Source organism: Haliotis rubra, unplaced genomic scaffold (assembly GCF_003918875.1).
Source record: "Haliotis rubra isolate DU_JTF1 unplaced genomic scaffold, ASM391887v1 Scf244, whole genome shotgun sequence".
In the NCBI taxonomy this organism is placed as follows: Eukaryota; Metazoa; Mollusca; class Gastropoda; order Lepetellida; family Haliotidae; genus Haliotis; species Haliotis rubra.
In genome coordinates this window covers 1,396,058-1,411,871 of record NW_025766492.1, presented here as the reverse complement: position 1 = coordinate 1,411,871, position 15,814 = coordinate 1,396,058, and the positions used below count along the sequence as shown (strand labels likewise).

General features: G+C 41.2%; 1 protein-coding gene across 1 annotated transcript; it reads left to right on the top strand.

Annotated features, from left to right (window-relative positions):
- Positions 1-14,156: 14,156 nt before the first annotated feature.
- Positions 14,157-15,524, top strand: LOC124278983. The gene has a single exon (XM_046714773.1). The coding sequence runs from the start codon at positions 14,157-14,159 to the stop codon at positions 15,522-15,524; it is 1,368 nt and encodes a 455-aa protein (XP_046570729.1).
- The last annotated feature ends 290 nt before the right edge of the window (positions 15,525-15,814 follow it).

The window sequence follows — 15,814 nt, the reverse complement described above, 5'->3', positions numbered from 1 at the left end:
TGCACCTGTAGCCCCAGTAATATAGATGTTGTTAGTCTGTGAATCTTCCAAATTACTTCTGTCTCTTTTTTTTCAATTGAAATTAACATCTTTGCCTTTTTATCAAAAATAATATATTTTCAGTCTTAATGTGCCTATGTCGGGAATCGAACACCGGTTTTTAACCTGACAGGCGAACGGGCTTCCACAGGCGAGCGTGCCCTGTCATTCCTTTGATACTGTTACAGAATATACATTGGTACATTTATTATACATTCCAAGATTGAACCCAGTTTTGTCACCATATATCCTCTAGTTTTTATGTTAGTACTTTGATCCTGCACACTGATGAATTTAAAGAGAGGAAAATAAATAATCACTATTTGCGATCTTTATCCATTTTAGTTTTCCATTGATCTAGTAATTTTCAGTTTCTATTTCCTGGAAATTCTGTACGAAAGGTACTTTTAACAGTTTCACCTAATAACAGTAAAGCATACAGATAATACGTTTCGGTACTTTGATAGATTAATAAGTACAAATTATATTCCATGATATTGAGATACTAAAAGGATTAACATAATTATATAATGTATAACAAATTAGACAGCAAAAGCAAAAGCAAAAAATAAAACGCATGAGCAACATAAATGCTGTCAGGTAGTAAGCTTTCAATAATTATCGAAACTGCTTAGTTATGAGCCAATTACGAAATCACTACAATTTTCTATAGTCTACCCAAGAGATGGAAACAAAATAGGTCTATTATGAAAAATTATGGAGCCAATTGCAATCGCTAACAATTACTCTTTAGTCTACCCAAAGAGTTGGAAGCAAAATATGTCTACAGTATATTCCGTCGGGTAACTGAAATTTGAGAAAACGTCCGTATGGAATAATACCTGTATTCCGAATCAAAAAGAGGTCATACCAAGTATGTGCATGTTCACACATTTACAACAGTAATTTACACCGGGAATCATTAATACATTGTAATAATCTTTTATGAAAGTATAGATAATGAATTTTTCAGTTATGATCAGTCGGATAACTCATACAAGTGAGCACTAAAATTAGGGACCTACCGGTTCATGTCTGTGTGAACATCTGTCTGTGTTTTATTGTAATTAGCAGTGTCTCCTTGTATAGCATATATAAGAAGTGTACCTGAGGTCAGTTATTTAAACTGTTATGTAATTTCCATTACAAAAAGTATAAACGATATTACCTACTGGTCAGAAAGGCTTATCAGTACCCCAACACCGACCCACCGCCACCACCCCACCCTAGGCCTACCCCATCCCGACCCTCTCCCTCGCAAACACACACACTCCTAACACACATATCGCTCTGGCCCATAGACCCGATATCTGAACCTTTTAAACAGACACCATGTGTATGTCAAGAAAGACACGCACGATATTAGTGGTGCTCAGTCATGGGTATCACTTCACCATGTGTTTCGAATTATCTCAGTACATTATCCCGTGGTCGGACGCGCTATGTGAGCAATCAAGAAGAAAAAAGGGGAAACAACCAGTCTCAATCTCTATGTAGTCGATGTGTGGCTGTGTACTGCATGCTGGGATTGGTTTTAAGCATGCAATCAATAGAAACGGTACATCTGGAATTCCTACCAAGCATTGGATACAGATCATGTTAATGAACGCGTGTGGCTTGGAAATCGATAGTAGGTTCATGAAATTGTAGTTAGCCTCGCAGATAAAGATAATCCTTCATGGTACAGTGAGATAGCTCTGACTACAAGCTGGAAAGTGTGTTTGTTTGTTGCTTCACGCAGCACGGTACAATGTTCCTGCACATAATCGTGTCGTCACTACACAGACCAGTGATTGACGTTTGAGCATAGATCAACGCCGTCGTTATACCTTGTACCCTCAGGCGTTATCAACCAAGTGTCCAGCCCTCATCCGCCTCATATGGCAAGTGGAAAGTGGAGGTGATGTTGAGGTCATATTATGGCAGGTGAGCTTGCTGGTCAACGCTAACAAACAATCCTTCCCTATCACTGCTGTCTTTCAGTGCTTGAATCTAGACGATCCAGTGATTAACATCATGAGCAAACCCAGCGCTGTCAGTCCGACCACATACTGCATTACGTTGTCTCTTCAGAACCGTATAGGCTGCAAGGAAAGAATTTAGGTTTACATGACGTGTATTCTCTAACCCTGTCCTCATGCTGGTTTGGTCTGTGGTTAATCTGGCACGGTTGTGCACTGCTTGGGTGGTGTTGTACAAATCAGGCAGAATAAATCAGTTATATCCCTCCCCATGGAAAAAACCGGTATCTTCCCATAAGATGGGCCTCCCAAAAGACAGACCGCTTAAAACAGCACATTTTATGGTTGGTTGCATAAGGCTTAATGAAGCTGTACCCTTGATAACAATGTATCCACGGCAGTCAGTGAACCGTGGAGCAGTGGTTCAAATCGACTAGTCAGTACCATGTTAGTGAAATATATGACTGAATTTCATGCTATATTTACATGAAGAGAGATTTAAGATATTTTTGCCTAAGGTTATGTGTTTATATGGTTTTATAAAAATCTTTCTATGATGTATATTTTGATCCTCTAGATAACAGTGTCTCATATGGTTATGGTTGGTTGCACTCAGGTACACTGCACTGTTACCTTTATTGGGTAATGGATTGATCCAAAGTTATGTGCATAAGAATATATTAAGCGATATAATTAATAGGGCTGTAATGATGCATCAAACTATCGATAAATTGCAATTATTCCAAAAGCAATTAATCGATGGTAGAAATGAAAAACTATCGATGCATCGATAGTATGTGTGACTATCGATAGTTTAGTGATGGTTATTTATTCTTATTAAATATTTGTGTTCTTTTGATTTTTTTAATTGTTTAGGTGCAAACTTGCAGCTTCATTGAGTTTATGTTTTAACTGTTTACTCGATCTTGGTTTCAAGTTTCTTGTCAGTTATTCATAGGGGGAGCAGAGGAAGCCCAACAGCCCGTCGTATCCAACTCTGTACCTCTGGGAGTAACTCAATTAGTTACATGGGAAATCTATAATCCTGTTTTGATCAAAGTGAACATTATGAACACAAACTGTGAGAAGCCAAAGTCAATAAACATTAGTATTCTGATCCACGTATTTCTGCACAAAAAGTAACAAACTCATAATTAGTGTTAAAATATACCACTAACCACTAATATGAAAACATCTCGGTAGTCTATGGGATAGGTCTATTGCGTCAGTGGGTAAAACTAGGTTTGTAATCACAGTCACGCCTGATTGATCCAAAGTTGTCTGATAATTGGCGTGTCTGACAAATGGGATGTCTAACTTATGAGAGCAAAAGCATACATGGATAAATTTGCAGGTGTTTAAAGCAGCGAACAGGCAATGGAGACCCCCTTCTTCATCTCGGTTAAATGTGTGTTTAGCAATAATAAATCCTAAATAAAAAACCCCAACTTGCTTATATATACACAGGATGTACAGGAGGACTGCAACAGTCACACTGGATTGACATGAGAGTGACGATGAAAGCTATCGGGGTAGGTTTGTATGTTGAGGTACAATATCTTCTTATAAGTTTTCAGTACTATCAATGCATCCCACTAATATATGATAACATTCATGATAACAGCGCTCCACGTCCAGCTCGTTAAACAACACAATAAAAATACAATTATTATAATAGACTCACTCAGCGGGCCCCAGCCGTTAAAACACCCAAATAAATGAAATACTAAAAAGCACCAAGAATCTGCACGCCTCAGGTAAAAAGGTAGAGTGCAAAAGTGGCAGAACCGGCAAAATAGTGCCAACCTAATCTGCTCAATAAATCAGAATGGTCTCAGTGTTAGCATTGCCATATTGTGTGTACTTTGCGTGTTTATTTATGTGGAATTGCTTCATTTTTCTATTTGTGTGTTTTTTTACTCCCTAAAACCTCGGGCGAAGAAAAACCGTTACGGGCAGACGGGAATTACAAAAAAATTATCACAAAATATTAAAACGTAACGTGCGAACCTGGGTAGGTACACCTCGCAAGTGTGGGGTTGCCCACGATAGAATTTATTCAACAATGAATACTATTACGACATACCGAGTGTCACGTAGAATAAAAACAGTTTTTATGCTTTTTTTTCTTTATGAGAAGGTTTGACAAGGCCCTTAGCTCCTGAGTGGTGACGTGTGACGCCCTGGGCAGGAAGTGACAGTGTATTGATGTCTTTCCTTAATTACCCAGTTGGGGCTCCCTAATTAACCTTTTTTGGTTCTGAAGCAGCGTAGACTATTTATTTTATTTGGAAGTGGTTATTGGCGAATGTCAATAGGATTGACAAGACATATTTCAATACAGTTAAAGCTCTCCAACAATACTGTTTATGTTACAAGAATTACAAATGAAAAGTAATATTTCATATTCAACAATTTCTTAATTTTGACTGTTCCGACGTGTATGTTTTGATATTATCTGTGCGTACACGCATACCATTGACGAGCCACATTTCCAATTGCACTGAGTTATTTCGCATGTTGTACGTTAACAAATTAATAAATAAGCTACTGTACTGAGGCTTATCTTGCTGTGATTTCTGTTCTGTTTCATGAATCAATGTATCATTGAAGCAGTATGTCAGATACAGTTTCCAACACAAGGTAGTACCTTTGTGTTGTTCTGTGAAGCCATATCACATACAAATGATAGAACTCAGGATCATTCGCAGATTGTTGCGAAGCGGCATTTTTGACATTTTTTAGTCATCACTCGATCTTGAATTGGGTCACTGGTGTTATGCCCTTGGTGGTGGTGCTTTTTCAGTGTTTCTGTATTCTCAAATCATCTACTATACAATATCACGTCATACTGTAGTTAGATAAGTTGTTTCATGGCATTACTTCTAATGTTTAAGTGCCTAGAGACTACATATGATGATGATTATGAGTTTAACGTCGGCTTCTGGCTGTAGCCAATGCCGCCGACGGGGTAAGTGGGAGCTAAAGTAATAATTAATATGTTTATAATGAGGGATAAACCACCATACCCAAAAAATGTAAATGATGGGGTGTTAACTTAAGTGAATTTTGAATGAGAGAGAGAGAGAGAGAGAGAGAGAGAGAGAGGGGGGGGGGAGCTTGTTTTGGAAACAGTTAAGCTGTTTATAATTAAATAATGGGTAAAGAAAGAAAAAGGGGTTAAACTGGGGTGGGGTGAGGGGGTGGTATGGGAACATTGAAGGGGGCATAGCAGGCTGAGCGAGTGTAGTAATTGAGAGGCAGTTGTAAGCTTGGTTGAGTGGCCTTGACTGAGGGGCTATGGGCGGCCTTGACCGTGGAGTTTGTTATGGTTGATGCTTGAGAGGTGGCGGGGGTCGGTGGTGGCTGGAGGCGCGCGGACCTCTGAGGAGACAGTAGTTGTTGGGAGGAAGAGTTGGTGTGAAATAATGAAGGAATAGAGAGGCGCGCGGACCTCTGAGAAGACAGGTGGTTGGAGAGAGAGGTGAAGTTATAGATGGCTTGATAGTGAGCGGAAAGTGGATTGAGATTGCTAGGTTGAGAGGTGGGCGCGGACGTCGGAGAGGACAGTCACGCACATTTGGTGAATTTGAAGTGACTACATACCTATCCGTGAAACACTTAAAGGTCACATGCAACCAAAAAATCAAACATAATTAAAACACAATTATCACTTCTTCATGACATATAATATACATTGATGGTTATGAAAAAACATTTAAACAAAATTATAAGCGTACAATCGCAAATCAAAAGTGCAATATTGTGTACTTGGGTTTACTTCCCAAGAAACGAAGCAGCCGGGATACCGAACCCAGTCAGAGCGGGTGGGTGTGCACTCAAGTGTAACGGCTGGTTCATTTGCAGATGCCCTCACGGCTCATTGTGTGAGTATATATAGAGATGTTGGGTTTTGTAAATACATGCTCATTTTTTGTGTATAACATTTTACAATCAACAGACATCATAACATGTCATGTGTTCAAGTATCACACCTGCCGGTCTGTGTAATTACATAATGTGACAGAGACCGAGCTCGGGCCATAAATCAATGCCTTTTGTTTATGGTGTATAGCCTGATTGGTGTTAAGTTCAAATTGCATGTAGTCAGTGATAGCAGCTGTGTATTGAATATTGTCATTAGCAGACAGGCAGGCAGACACACAGGTGTCAATAAAACAAGACATTGAGTTTTGTCTGTGACAACGACATATCTATATCACAGTTAGAAATTCTGTCAACGTTAAATAATGACATTGCTTTTAAGTATCGAACCAGGGAGACTCTACTGAGAAAGTGACTCGGTAAGAAGAACGTGTGGTGAAATAGACAAATGAAATGATATAAACAGTTAATTTACTGTCATAACATATAAAAAGCTCGCGCCTGTGAGATATCAACAAAACATTAGAAAAATAGCTCACACCAAAGCCTTCACCGAGTATTCACCGGACAACCCGCTTCCAAGCTGCGCGAACCTATTTCACTGCGCACGTGCTATGAGCGCAGCCCAGCTGTTGAAACCCGTTTTCCCCAGAAAAGGTCGGGGAAATTTAGTGAAACGTTTGAACTCCGATTTCGCGCGGTTTTTCATCGCGTTATTTTTCAACTTTATAAGTTGAATTTGCATTTTTGACGATTTGTTTCGGTAAGTCCATACCGAAAGGTATCAGAATCTGCAAAGTTGTGTTTTGCGTTGCATGTGACCTTTAAGTAATGAAACGATAAGCGAGAGCTTTCAATACAACTAATAGTTCATGACAGGTAATTAACGACAGATGGTCGGATTGGGGTGTGCTGATACTCATAGCCCGGGAAAGCCACTTTTAAGAAAACAAGAGTTGAAAATGGTCTGGCTCAACCGGCAATGGGTATGGTAGAGTGATCGTGTGAATGTGGTTAAACCGGGAATGCGCTATTAGCTAATCCATGTTACCGTAAATAATGCAGATTTTTTAATATCGCTCTAAATAAGCCGAATTAAGTAAAAATGAATTGCAATTTGTGTCATGATGCTTATAAACATACGCTCATTCATTTACAACCTCCAAAACATGGAAAAACATGTATTTTGAGTAAAAGTAAATATTCTCGCCCATGGGCCAACATATTTTTCGCCCATGGGCAAGATCTTTTAATATCGCCCTAAGTTAGTCGAATTAAGTCAAAATGAGTTGAAATTTGTGTCATGATGCTTATAAACATACACTCATTCATTTACAACCTCCAAAACATGAATTCTGATCGAAATTAAACATTCTCGCCCATAGGCCAACATATTTTTCGCCCATGGGCGAGATTTTTTAATATCGCCCTATGTTAGTCGAATTAAGTCAAAATGAGTTGAATTTGTTTCATGATGCTTATAAACATACACTCATTCATTTACAACCTCCAAAACATGGACAAACATGCATTTTGAGTAAAAGTAAATATTCTCGCCCATGGGCCAACATTTTTTTCATGTTTTCATACTTGGCATATATTCATGACAACTGCATGTTTAATTTGGTCAAATCCCTTATCAGAAAGTGCCCACAGTGCGGAGAGTTTCTGGACTTTTGTGAGTCCAGAATTAAATTGTGACGTGTTTTATTTTTATTAGGAGAATAAGCCAGAAATACAGATAATTTCCGTTCTCTTTCTACGTGATTTTCCGTCAGTCATGGAGTCATGCTACACAGAAACTTTGACAATTTCGTATTAATATATCAAATTACCGTTCTGAATCTATTTTAATTTCTATTTCTTTCAACGATACTCGTTCCAAGCATATTTTGAAAGTAGTGAGCCTATGCATGCTACGAAGACACGAATGGATGTCTGAACATTTGAGAAAATGCTACATAGGGTAAAAACTGAAATTTTCTTTGCTTACTGTTTAAACAAGCACTGTGTTACGAGTACAGCGTTCGTTTTCACACACAATATGTTTCGTTTGATTTCGTCTAGACACTTGGTATTGGTGACAATATCCCATTACATGGACACAATTGCATACGTGAGTAAAGTTACACACGTAAGCATATTTACTCACGTATGCAAATGTGTCCATGTAAACGCAATTACTCACGTGTGCAAATTTACACAAGGACGTAATAGAAATTGAGTTTTCAAATAAATATTTGCGTAATATTACGCAGATACGCAGCTTATCTGTACCTCTGCCCGGGAACGTTGCTGCAGCCTGTAGATGGTCCGAACGTTGATTGGCAACGGCTGGTGCAGTGGCCAGCTTCAAGTCTTCCTAGGGCCTGGTTCCTCTGAGCTGTCGTGAGTCGCGGCAGCCTGCTGACGTTGTAATGTGAATGTTTCAACCAGGTTTGGTTTTTGGTTTTTTTTGGGGGGGGTGCATTCTACAGGGCTGGTCCTTGTGAACAGCACGTGCAGCATGAGTTGCATGAAAAACATGGAGAACACCGTACCATCTCCGAGATAAGGTTGCGTTTTTGAGACCATTTCATGGGTTCCATTCTGAGTTTGGGAAGGAATGTCTTTGCTCAGGTAAAGTTGGAGATGTTGTCAAAAATATACAATCAAAACATTCAATGAGTTTACAGTTATCCGTTTCTGCGAAGGAAAATTCGAAACTGACGTCTCTTTTGCTGCTTAGTATATAAGTGCCTAGTGTCACTTCTTCGATAATCTGCTCTTCTGTAAGGTCTCTATCTTGGAAACAAAATCTATGATTTGGCACTAAAACCTCCTCAATAGACTCGACAGTATCTACTAATTTGAAGCCTTCCTTTACGTCATCTAAAATGTAGTCCCTATTCACATCGTCAGGTGGTAACAGTTCACTCCACGCTTCATGACAAACACTACACACATGAGCCATACTACACTGGTCCTCCCGATAACAGTTACCATGGCTAAATCTCCAACATATCTCTACACCCTCTGAAGTGAATAGGACCCTGTAGCGATTCTTTCCGTCACGCCTACCATAACCGGCGCCTGGCGAATGTGTAGAGTTTTCCATTTGTCTGAGAACTTTAGACCCGGTAGAGTTTGGTTTAGCAATCAACTGGAATTCACGGAAGTCTTGTAATGGGGTACCCCATCTGAAACTCTCTTTAGCAATTTTGTTACGGTACTCTTGGTCATGGAGAAGAACACTGCCCAAGATGTACTTGGAAGACAGGCGACAAACATCCTGCACATATTTCAGGTAATCCATCACACACCCCGTATCTACCTCTGACGAAGAGATCATGTCACGTGGTATGCCGATGCTGGCATAAACCCACATTTCCTGAGTGACCTCGCCTAATTTCCCGACACCCTTCGAGTTAACGTTACCAAGGTCCAATGTAATACCATCTCCAAGCTAGACAGTTTTAAGCTCTACATCTAACGATTCCAGCCAGATATATTCAACAATGTTTCGCTTTTTACCAGTAGAAGTTCTTCCGTCGGTCCGCTGATGTTGACCTTGACTGTCGTCGCCATCTTGCCGAGCGCCCCCTAGCTGTTGTTTCAAGCCCTCAATCTCACCAGGGAGACTATAGAATATCCCTGATCTCACCCACCAATTTCTTGCGCTTGGCTTCAAGTCGTAGCTTCGTCAATACGGCCTCCAGAACTTCACATTCGCTCTGTAAAGCGGTCGTATCGATAACAGGGGACCTGCTAGCGCGTGACTGTCCATGAAACTCACTTGACGGGTCGGTCGACCTTGTTGACGTGTGTTTGTCAGGGAGACAAAGTGATTCCCTGGTCTGACTTACGTAACGCCTCCATGATGATTGGCAGGTTTAGGTTTCACTCCTTCGATATCTTCCGCCATGCTCAGAAACATAAAACGTCTTTCGGTTTCATAAAGACTTATGTGGGACAGCGAATTCGAAAGTGTGAAATGTATTTGTGTGCGTGATATTTTAAGAATTGTATTGGACTTCAAAGTGAGGGTTGAGGAGGAAGGATATTGGATCTTACAACGGTTGTCTAATGTGGGAGAAATTGAGAAATATAGGTATGGTCTTGAAACACAAATAACCATATGCGAGGCATGTTTCGATCCATAACTACATTACCCTCGCACGTTATACAAAGCGTTAAGTCTCAGAAAATAGGAAGTTTTGATAAAAATATACCTCGGTTTATACTCAATTATCCCCAGTGAGCTCTCAGATTCAGAACCAGTGGAAGTCTAGACTTGCTTAATTTTGGATTCTTGCATTGCAGAAAGTTTGGAGTATGAGACAGACTACTGGCATGTCTAAGGTCCCAGCGATACAGAGCGAATGTGGTTCTTACAAGAAGGGAAATACATTGTGTTGTCTATAATAGATACAACCTACAATCCATATGATGAGACTGACTATGCATATATTCATTAACCTTTCTCACGGGTTCACAAATATGTTGGATCCGTTAAACAATCTGGGTCAAAATTGATCTTCAGCAACCCACGTTGTCCTAAGAGGGAACGAATGTTTTGGATGGTCGTTCTCACTTACTTGTTTGATGCATGCCATCAAATTCCTCTTGCGAAGATCGATGCTCATAGCGTCATGACCATGTTATGTGTAACTCTTTTGATATTACTAAAACTAATATCATTAGATATTACTCAAACTGAGGCCTGAGTTGTCAATAAAAGTAGGTACTTACTGGTCTGTATTAAAATCAATACGTTTCTGTCGTAATGGATTTTCATCAAATATTCCTCTGTGATAAAGGTGCAAAGAAGTTGAGACTAATCGTCCCCGTGGACCTTGTTCACCTTCTTCTTGGTTTGAGTTCTTGTTTGTTGTTTAACGCCCCACCTGTGAATGTTCAGAAAGGCGTATCTGTAAAAGGTTGAACGTGTTGTGTGCTTCAGCACATGGATGTGGACCTGAAACATATTCCCGTGATTTTCCCGTGAGGGAATACACTATGACTAATAAGAACATTATGTACGAACTGACGTCTTAAAAGAATTGTTATTTGCAGAATTGTACATTTAAGAGCTTTTTGTTATGTTGTGTGATTTTAATAATAACCCTCCAGTATATTCGACACATTTGGTATCGTTGATACTATGTAAAGCATGGAGCTGTTACTGTTGAACAGACATTATGTAACATTTTCCTGATCTAAATACAAAGTTCCAACTTGTGTTTCCTTTTCATGCATACAGTGCCAACCAAACGTATGTATGATCGTCAAATGATATAGCGGAATTACAAAACATAATTTTGGTAAAATTACCTTTACTTTGTAAAATGTAACTCATATTTTTTCTCATAAAGTGCACTTACTGTTAAATTTGATCTTTAACCTTACCTAAATAGTTTTGTGATGAGCATATATATGATATTATTGTTCGGAATTTTAAAGCACGTCTGAGCATTCCAAAACTACTATTTCGATGAAATCGGTCGATCCAAACCATAGTTATTAAACTAAACTATACAGTTATCGGTTAAAATATTACCATAACTGAAATTATATGTTGCACCATAAAAGAGCCCCTGCACGCACGGTAGCTGATGACAACCGGCTTTGAAATCAAAGCAAAATCATTCCTGATTATGAAAAATCACATCCCATTCGGTCGCAAGACCTTTACCACGTTTTCGTAATTTTTGGAGTCTGGCTTCTTGACCACTGGTAGTTGAAGCCTTCGCTCGTCACGCTGAGGACCCGATTCGACTCCCCGAGGAGGAACATCATGTGAAGCCAACTTCTGGTGGTTCCCGCCGTGAGATGTCTGGTGTTTCCCACCGTGAGATGTCTGGTGTTTCCCACCGTGAGATGTCTGGTGTTTCCCGCAGTGAGATTTCGGGTGTTTCCCACCGTGCGATTTCGGGTGTTTCCCACCGTGAGATGTCTGGTGTTTCCCGCCGTGAGATGTCTGGTGTTTCCCACCGTGAGATGTCTGGTGTTTCCCGCCGTGAGATGTCTGGTGTTTCCCACCGTGAGATGTCTGGTGTTTCCCGCAGTGAGATTTCGGGTGTTTCCCGCCGTGAGATGTCGGGTGTTTCCCGCCGTGAGATGTCTGGTGTTTCCCGCCGTGAGATGTCTGGTGTTTCCCGCCATGAGATGTCTGGTGTTTCCCACCGTGAGATTTCTGGTGTTTCCCACCGTGAGATGTCTGGTGTTTCCCACCGTGAGATGTCTGGTGTTTCCCACCGTGAGATGTCTGGTGTTTCCCGCCGTGAGATGTCTGGTGTTTCCCGCCGTGAGATGTCTGGTGTTTCCCGCCGTGAGATGTCTGGTGTTTCCCGCAGTGATATGCGTCGGTCGATGCATCTGGTGCCATGAATATTATCGAGTTTGGCGTTAAGGTTTGTTTCTTGATTTACACCGCACTCAGCAATATCCCAGCTATATGACGGCGGTCTGTAAATAATCGAGTTTGGACCAGACAATCCTGTGATCACCATAAGCAACGATCTACGCAAGTGGGATACGATGACATGTGTCAACCAAGTCAGTGAGCCTGACCACCCGATCCCGTTAGTCGCCTCTTACGACATGCATGGGTTCCTGAAAATCAATCCTAACCCGGATCTTCACAGGTGCGGCGTTAAACAACAAAAAAGAAAACAAACCAAAGTTGACGCCGTAATGGAACTGGAAGATCGCCCGTTACACTCACCGTAGATGATCATGATTAATATATGACAACCAGCATGTGTCGACGTCTTTCATAAAGGTTTTATTGCTCCAGCCTACAAAAGTCTGGTGTTCATGGTGGGGATGGCGACGCTGTGGTTGATGTTTCTGCTGTTGAGGATCACGTGGACCAACGAGGGACCATCACGCTCCAGAGGCACAGGGCATCAAAACAAGGGGCGGGGCACTGACAGGTTGGACATGATCATGTACTCCATGTGACAGTATATTTCTTTGCAAAATATCGGGAAAAAGAATAAGGTTAAAAATCTGCTATTATTTATGTAATAATTGATTTCATCCTTTGATAGGTCATCAACTACATCATAAGAACTCAAGAAAAAGGAATTTTATAATTTTTCACAAAATGTCAAATCAGATCAGTGCTCATGATATCACTCACTGGTTGAATGTATGTTACCGTCCCATGACAACGTGGACGTTGCCTATGATACCCACATGTGACTGTCTGGCCCAGCCGATTATTGACGTACATGCATTGCAGATGGATAGTGATGTGCGGTAACGACCGGTTGCTAAGGGATGGAAGACACGAAGACAGCTGGAAGGTTCTGATTGTTGTGGATGACAATGTATCCATACCGGTTTGCAACAGGTAAGTGCACACTAAGTTTGATGAGTAATTTAAAATAAATTCAAAATAAGTAAATCAGAGCCTGTTACTGCGGGAAAGGTTACATAATTATGTATATAACGCCATAACAATAACGTTCGGTTATCATGTATCTGAATCACAGATTTGCCTTCATTATACACCGTGCCACATATTTGTCAACTCACAGTTGTTTTCATTTACTCGCTGTAAAGATGGTGTTAACCGTCAGGGTGAGTGAAATTGGTTTTACGCCGCATTTAACAATATTTTGGCATTATCACGACGGGGGACACTACGAATGTGCTTCACACATTTTACCCATGTACGGTATCGAACCTGGGTCAGCGGCGTGGGGAGCAAACGCTTTGACCACTAGGCTACCCCATCGCTCCATATTAACCATCAAAAGTTTTGTTTCTTCCACAGAAAACCATCTTGTTTCACAGTGAGCCTTGCTGATCCTGCTGCTCAAAAATATGACGTCATCAAGGTAATTGACGACCATAAACTCCGACAGAGGGCTTTGGGATTCTTGACTGCCATCTCGCGAGGTGCTGACGTCATCTATGACCGATGCGCCGCTTACAGCCCGGAAGACAATGCTCAGGGTTATTTCCTCCACCATCTTACCCATGGCATTGTCTATGCGGACAGAAAGGGTTACCTAGATAGACATGCGCTGTTTCAAAGTACGAGTGATGCAAATCGAGGGCTATTACGATATTGTGTTCAAGACAATTTGGCGCCTTTGATTCAACAGAAGGTAGGGCCCGTTTTACCCGGAAATCTGAATCCCCAAACTCAGCACACACCTGCAATCACTTAGACAGGTATACAACAGACTCCCCACTGTCTTCCTACCCAACCACGTGTACACAGAATTAGATGATGTCCCCACGTTATACCACGAAGAAGGGTTCTGGTCTATAGTGATGCTGTTCCTGCCATCCGGCTTTGGGGTGGGGCAGGCGTTGTCACAGAGGCTGCTGTGGGAGGTTGGAGGAGTTGTAGGGCTCATCCCCAAATGGGACAGCCATCAACAGTTCCTGAATCGGACAACGAACACACCCCGAGTCATTAAACCATTGCTGAAGGATGTTATGGGTCCATGGGACTGTAAGACTGACAGTACCATGTTCCAGTGTGTACGAGAGCTTAGCGGGTACCTGCTGGACCACAATGTGATGACGACAGAAGACAGAGAACTGATCCAAGCCTGGCTAGCAGATCTGGAAGTCGCAGGGTACAAGGAACCTAACAGATATAATCATAAATTCCATTGTCAGAGCACGTCGATCGCGACCTCTGGGTTGATTAGACCCGTTTTGATTTCAGCAATTCAGCCTCCCACCTCTGACCTGTCTACTGTGATGAAGCCTCTATGTCCTCAACTCAAGTATTTATCATCACCTGCACCAGTCATAACCGATATTGCTCTCATCATCACTTTCAACTCGGAAAAGTTTTATGACAATCTTCCTCTCTTGGAAGCAATTCACAGACCATACTTTGCTCACATCATTTACTGTGGTCCAAGACAGGACAGGTTCAAGTCCAAACTTATTGCATCTGTTGCCTTGTCGAATATTCTGTTTATAGAAGGCATCAAGGAAGGATGGCATTTTATGTGGGAGTGTCTGACCTTGACCTCCAAGTTTAACCTTAACGTCAGAGGTTACCTACAGATCGGGGACGACACTCTCTTGAACTCGTGGAATATCGCGGACCTACCACGTGACCGGATATGGATTGTGAATCACGGGCAGTTATTCCGTCGGGATGAAGAAACAAATAGATGGGTGTGGTGGAAACGTGTCTCGGGTCAGAAGGCGGTTAACCGTGCTCTAGACACGATGGTCAGAATAAACAGCAAGGAACCGGGGAATACACACGTGAGCAACTTCTTGAAAACGTATACTGCCAACGTTGGGGACATAGGTCACGTGTATCAAGCGTCATGTGACCTGATGTATATTCCGTCCAAGATGGCCGACCAGTTCAGGTATTTGGCAGCCATCTTTCGTCGGGAGAGAGTAATTGTGGAACTGACATATCCGACTCTTGCACATGGCCTAGCGCCCAGTGCTGACATCTATATGATTCAAGGGGAAATACTCTGGGGTGCAAAACGACGACAGTATGCGGAAATATATCATGAATATTTGCACTCGCTTCACCCATACAAACTATCACATGAACTCAACACGACAGAGGGTCGTGCTTTTCTTTGTGGAGTATATATGCCTCTTCAACAGGAACATCTAGCATTGCTAAGTGACCAGACCAACTACAGGAAGTAATCATTACAGAATATATTGTAGAAATGAGTGTGCCTAATGCTAAAAATCAGCTTAGTCACAAAAATAAAACACTTCCATAAAAAGTAAATGAACAATACATCCAGAACATATCTGTTCTTTGCTCAACTGTTTATATTCTACCTTACGAAAGAAAGTACAGATTGATTATGTTCATTTTAAAAAACTGATTGCAGATTGTTAATCATATAAAGTCTGTATTCATCATCAGATGTCCAAGGAATCAGATCATCCGAACTCGAACTCGTCACATATACTGTACAGTGGTTGGA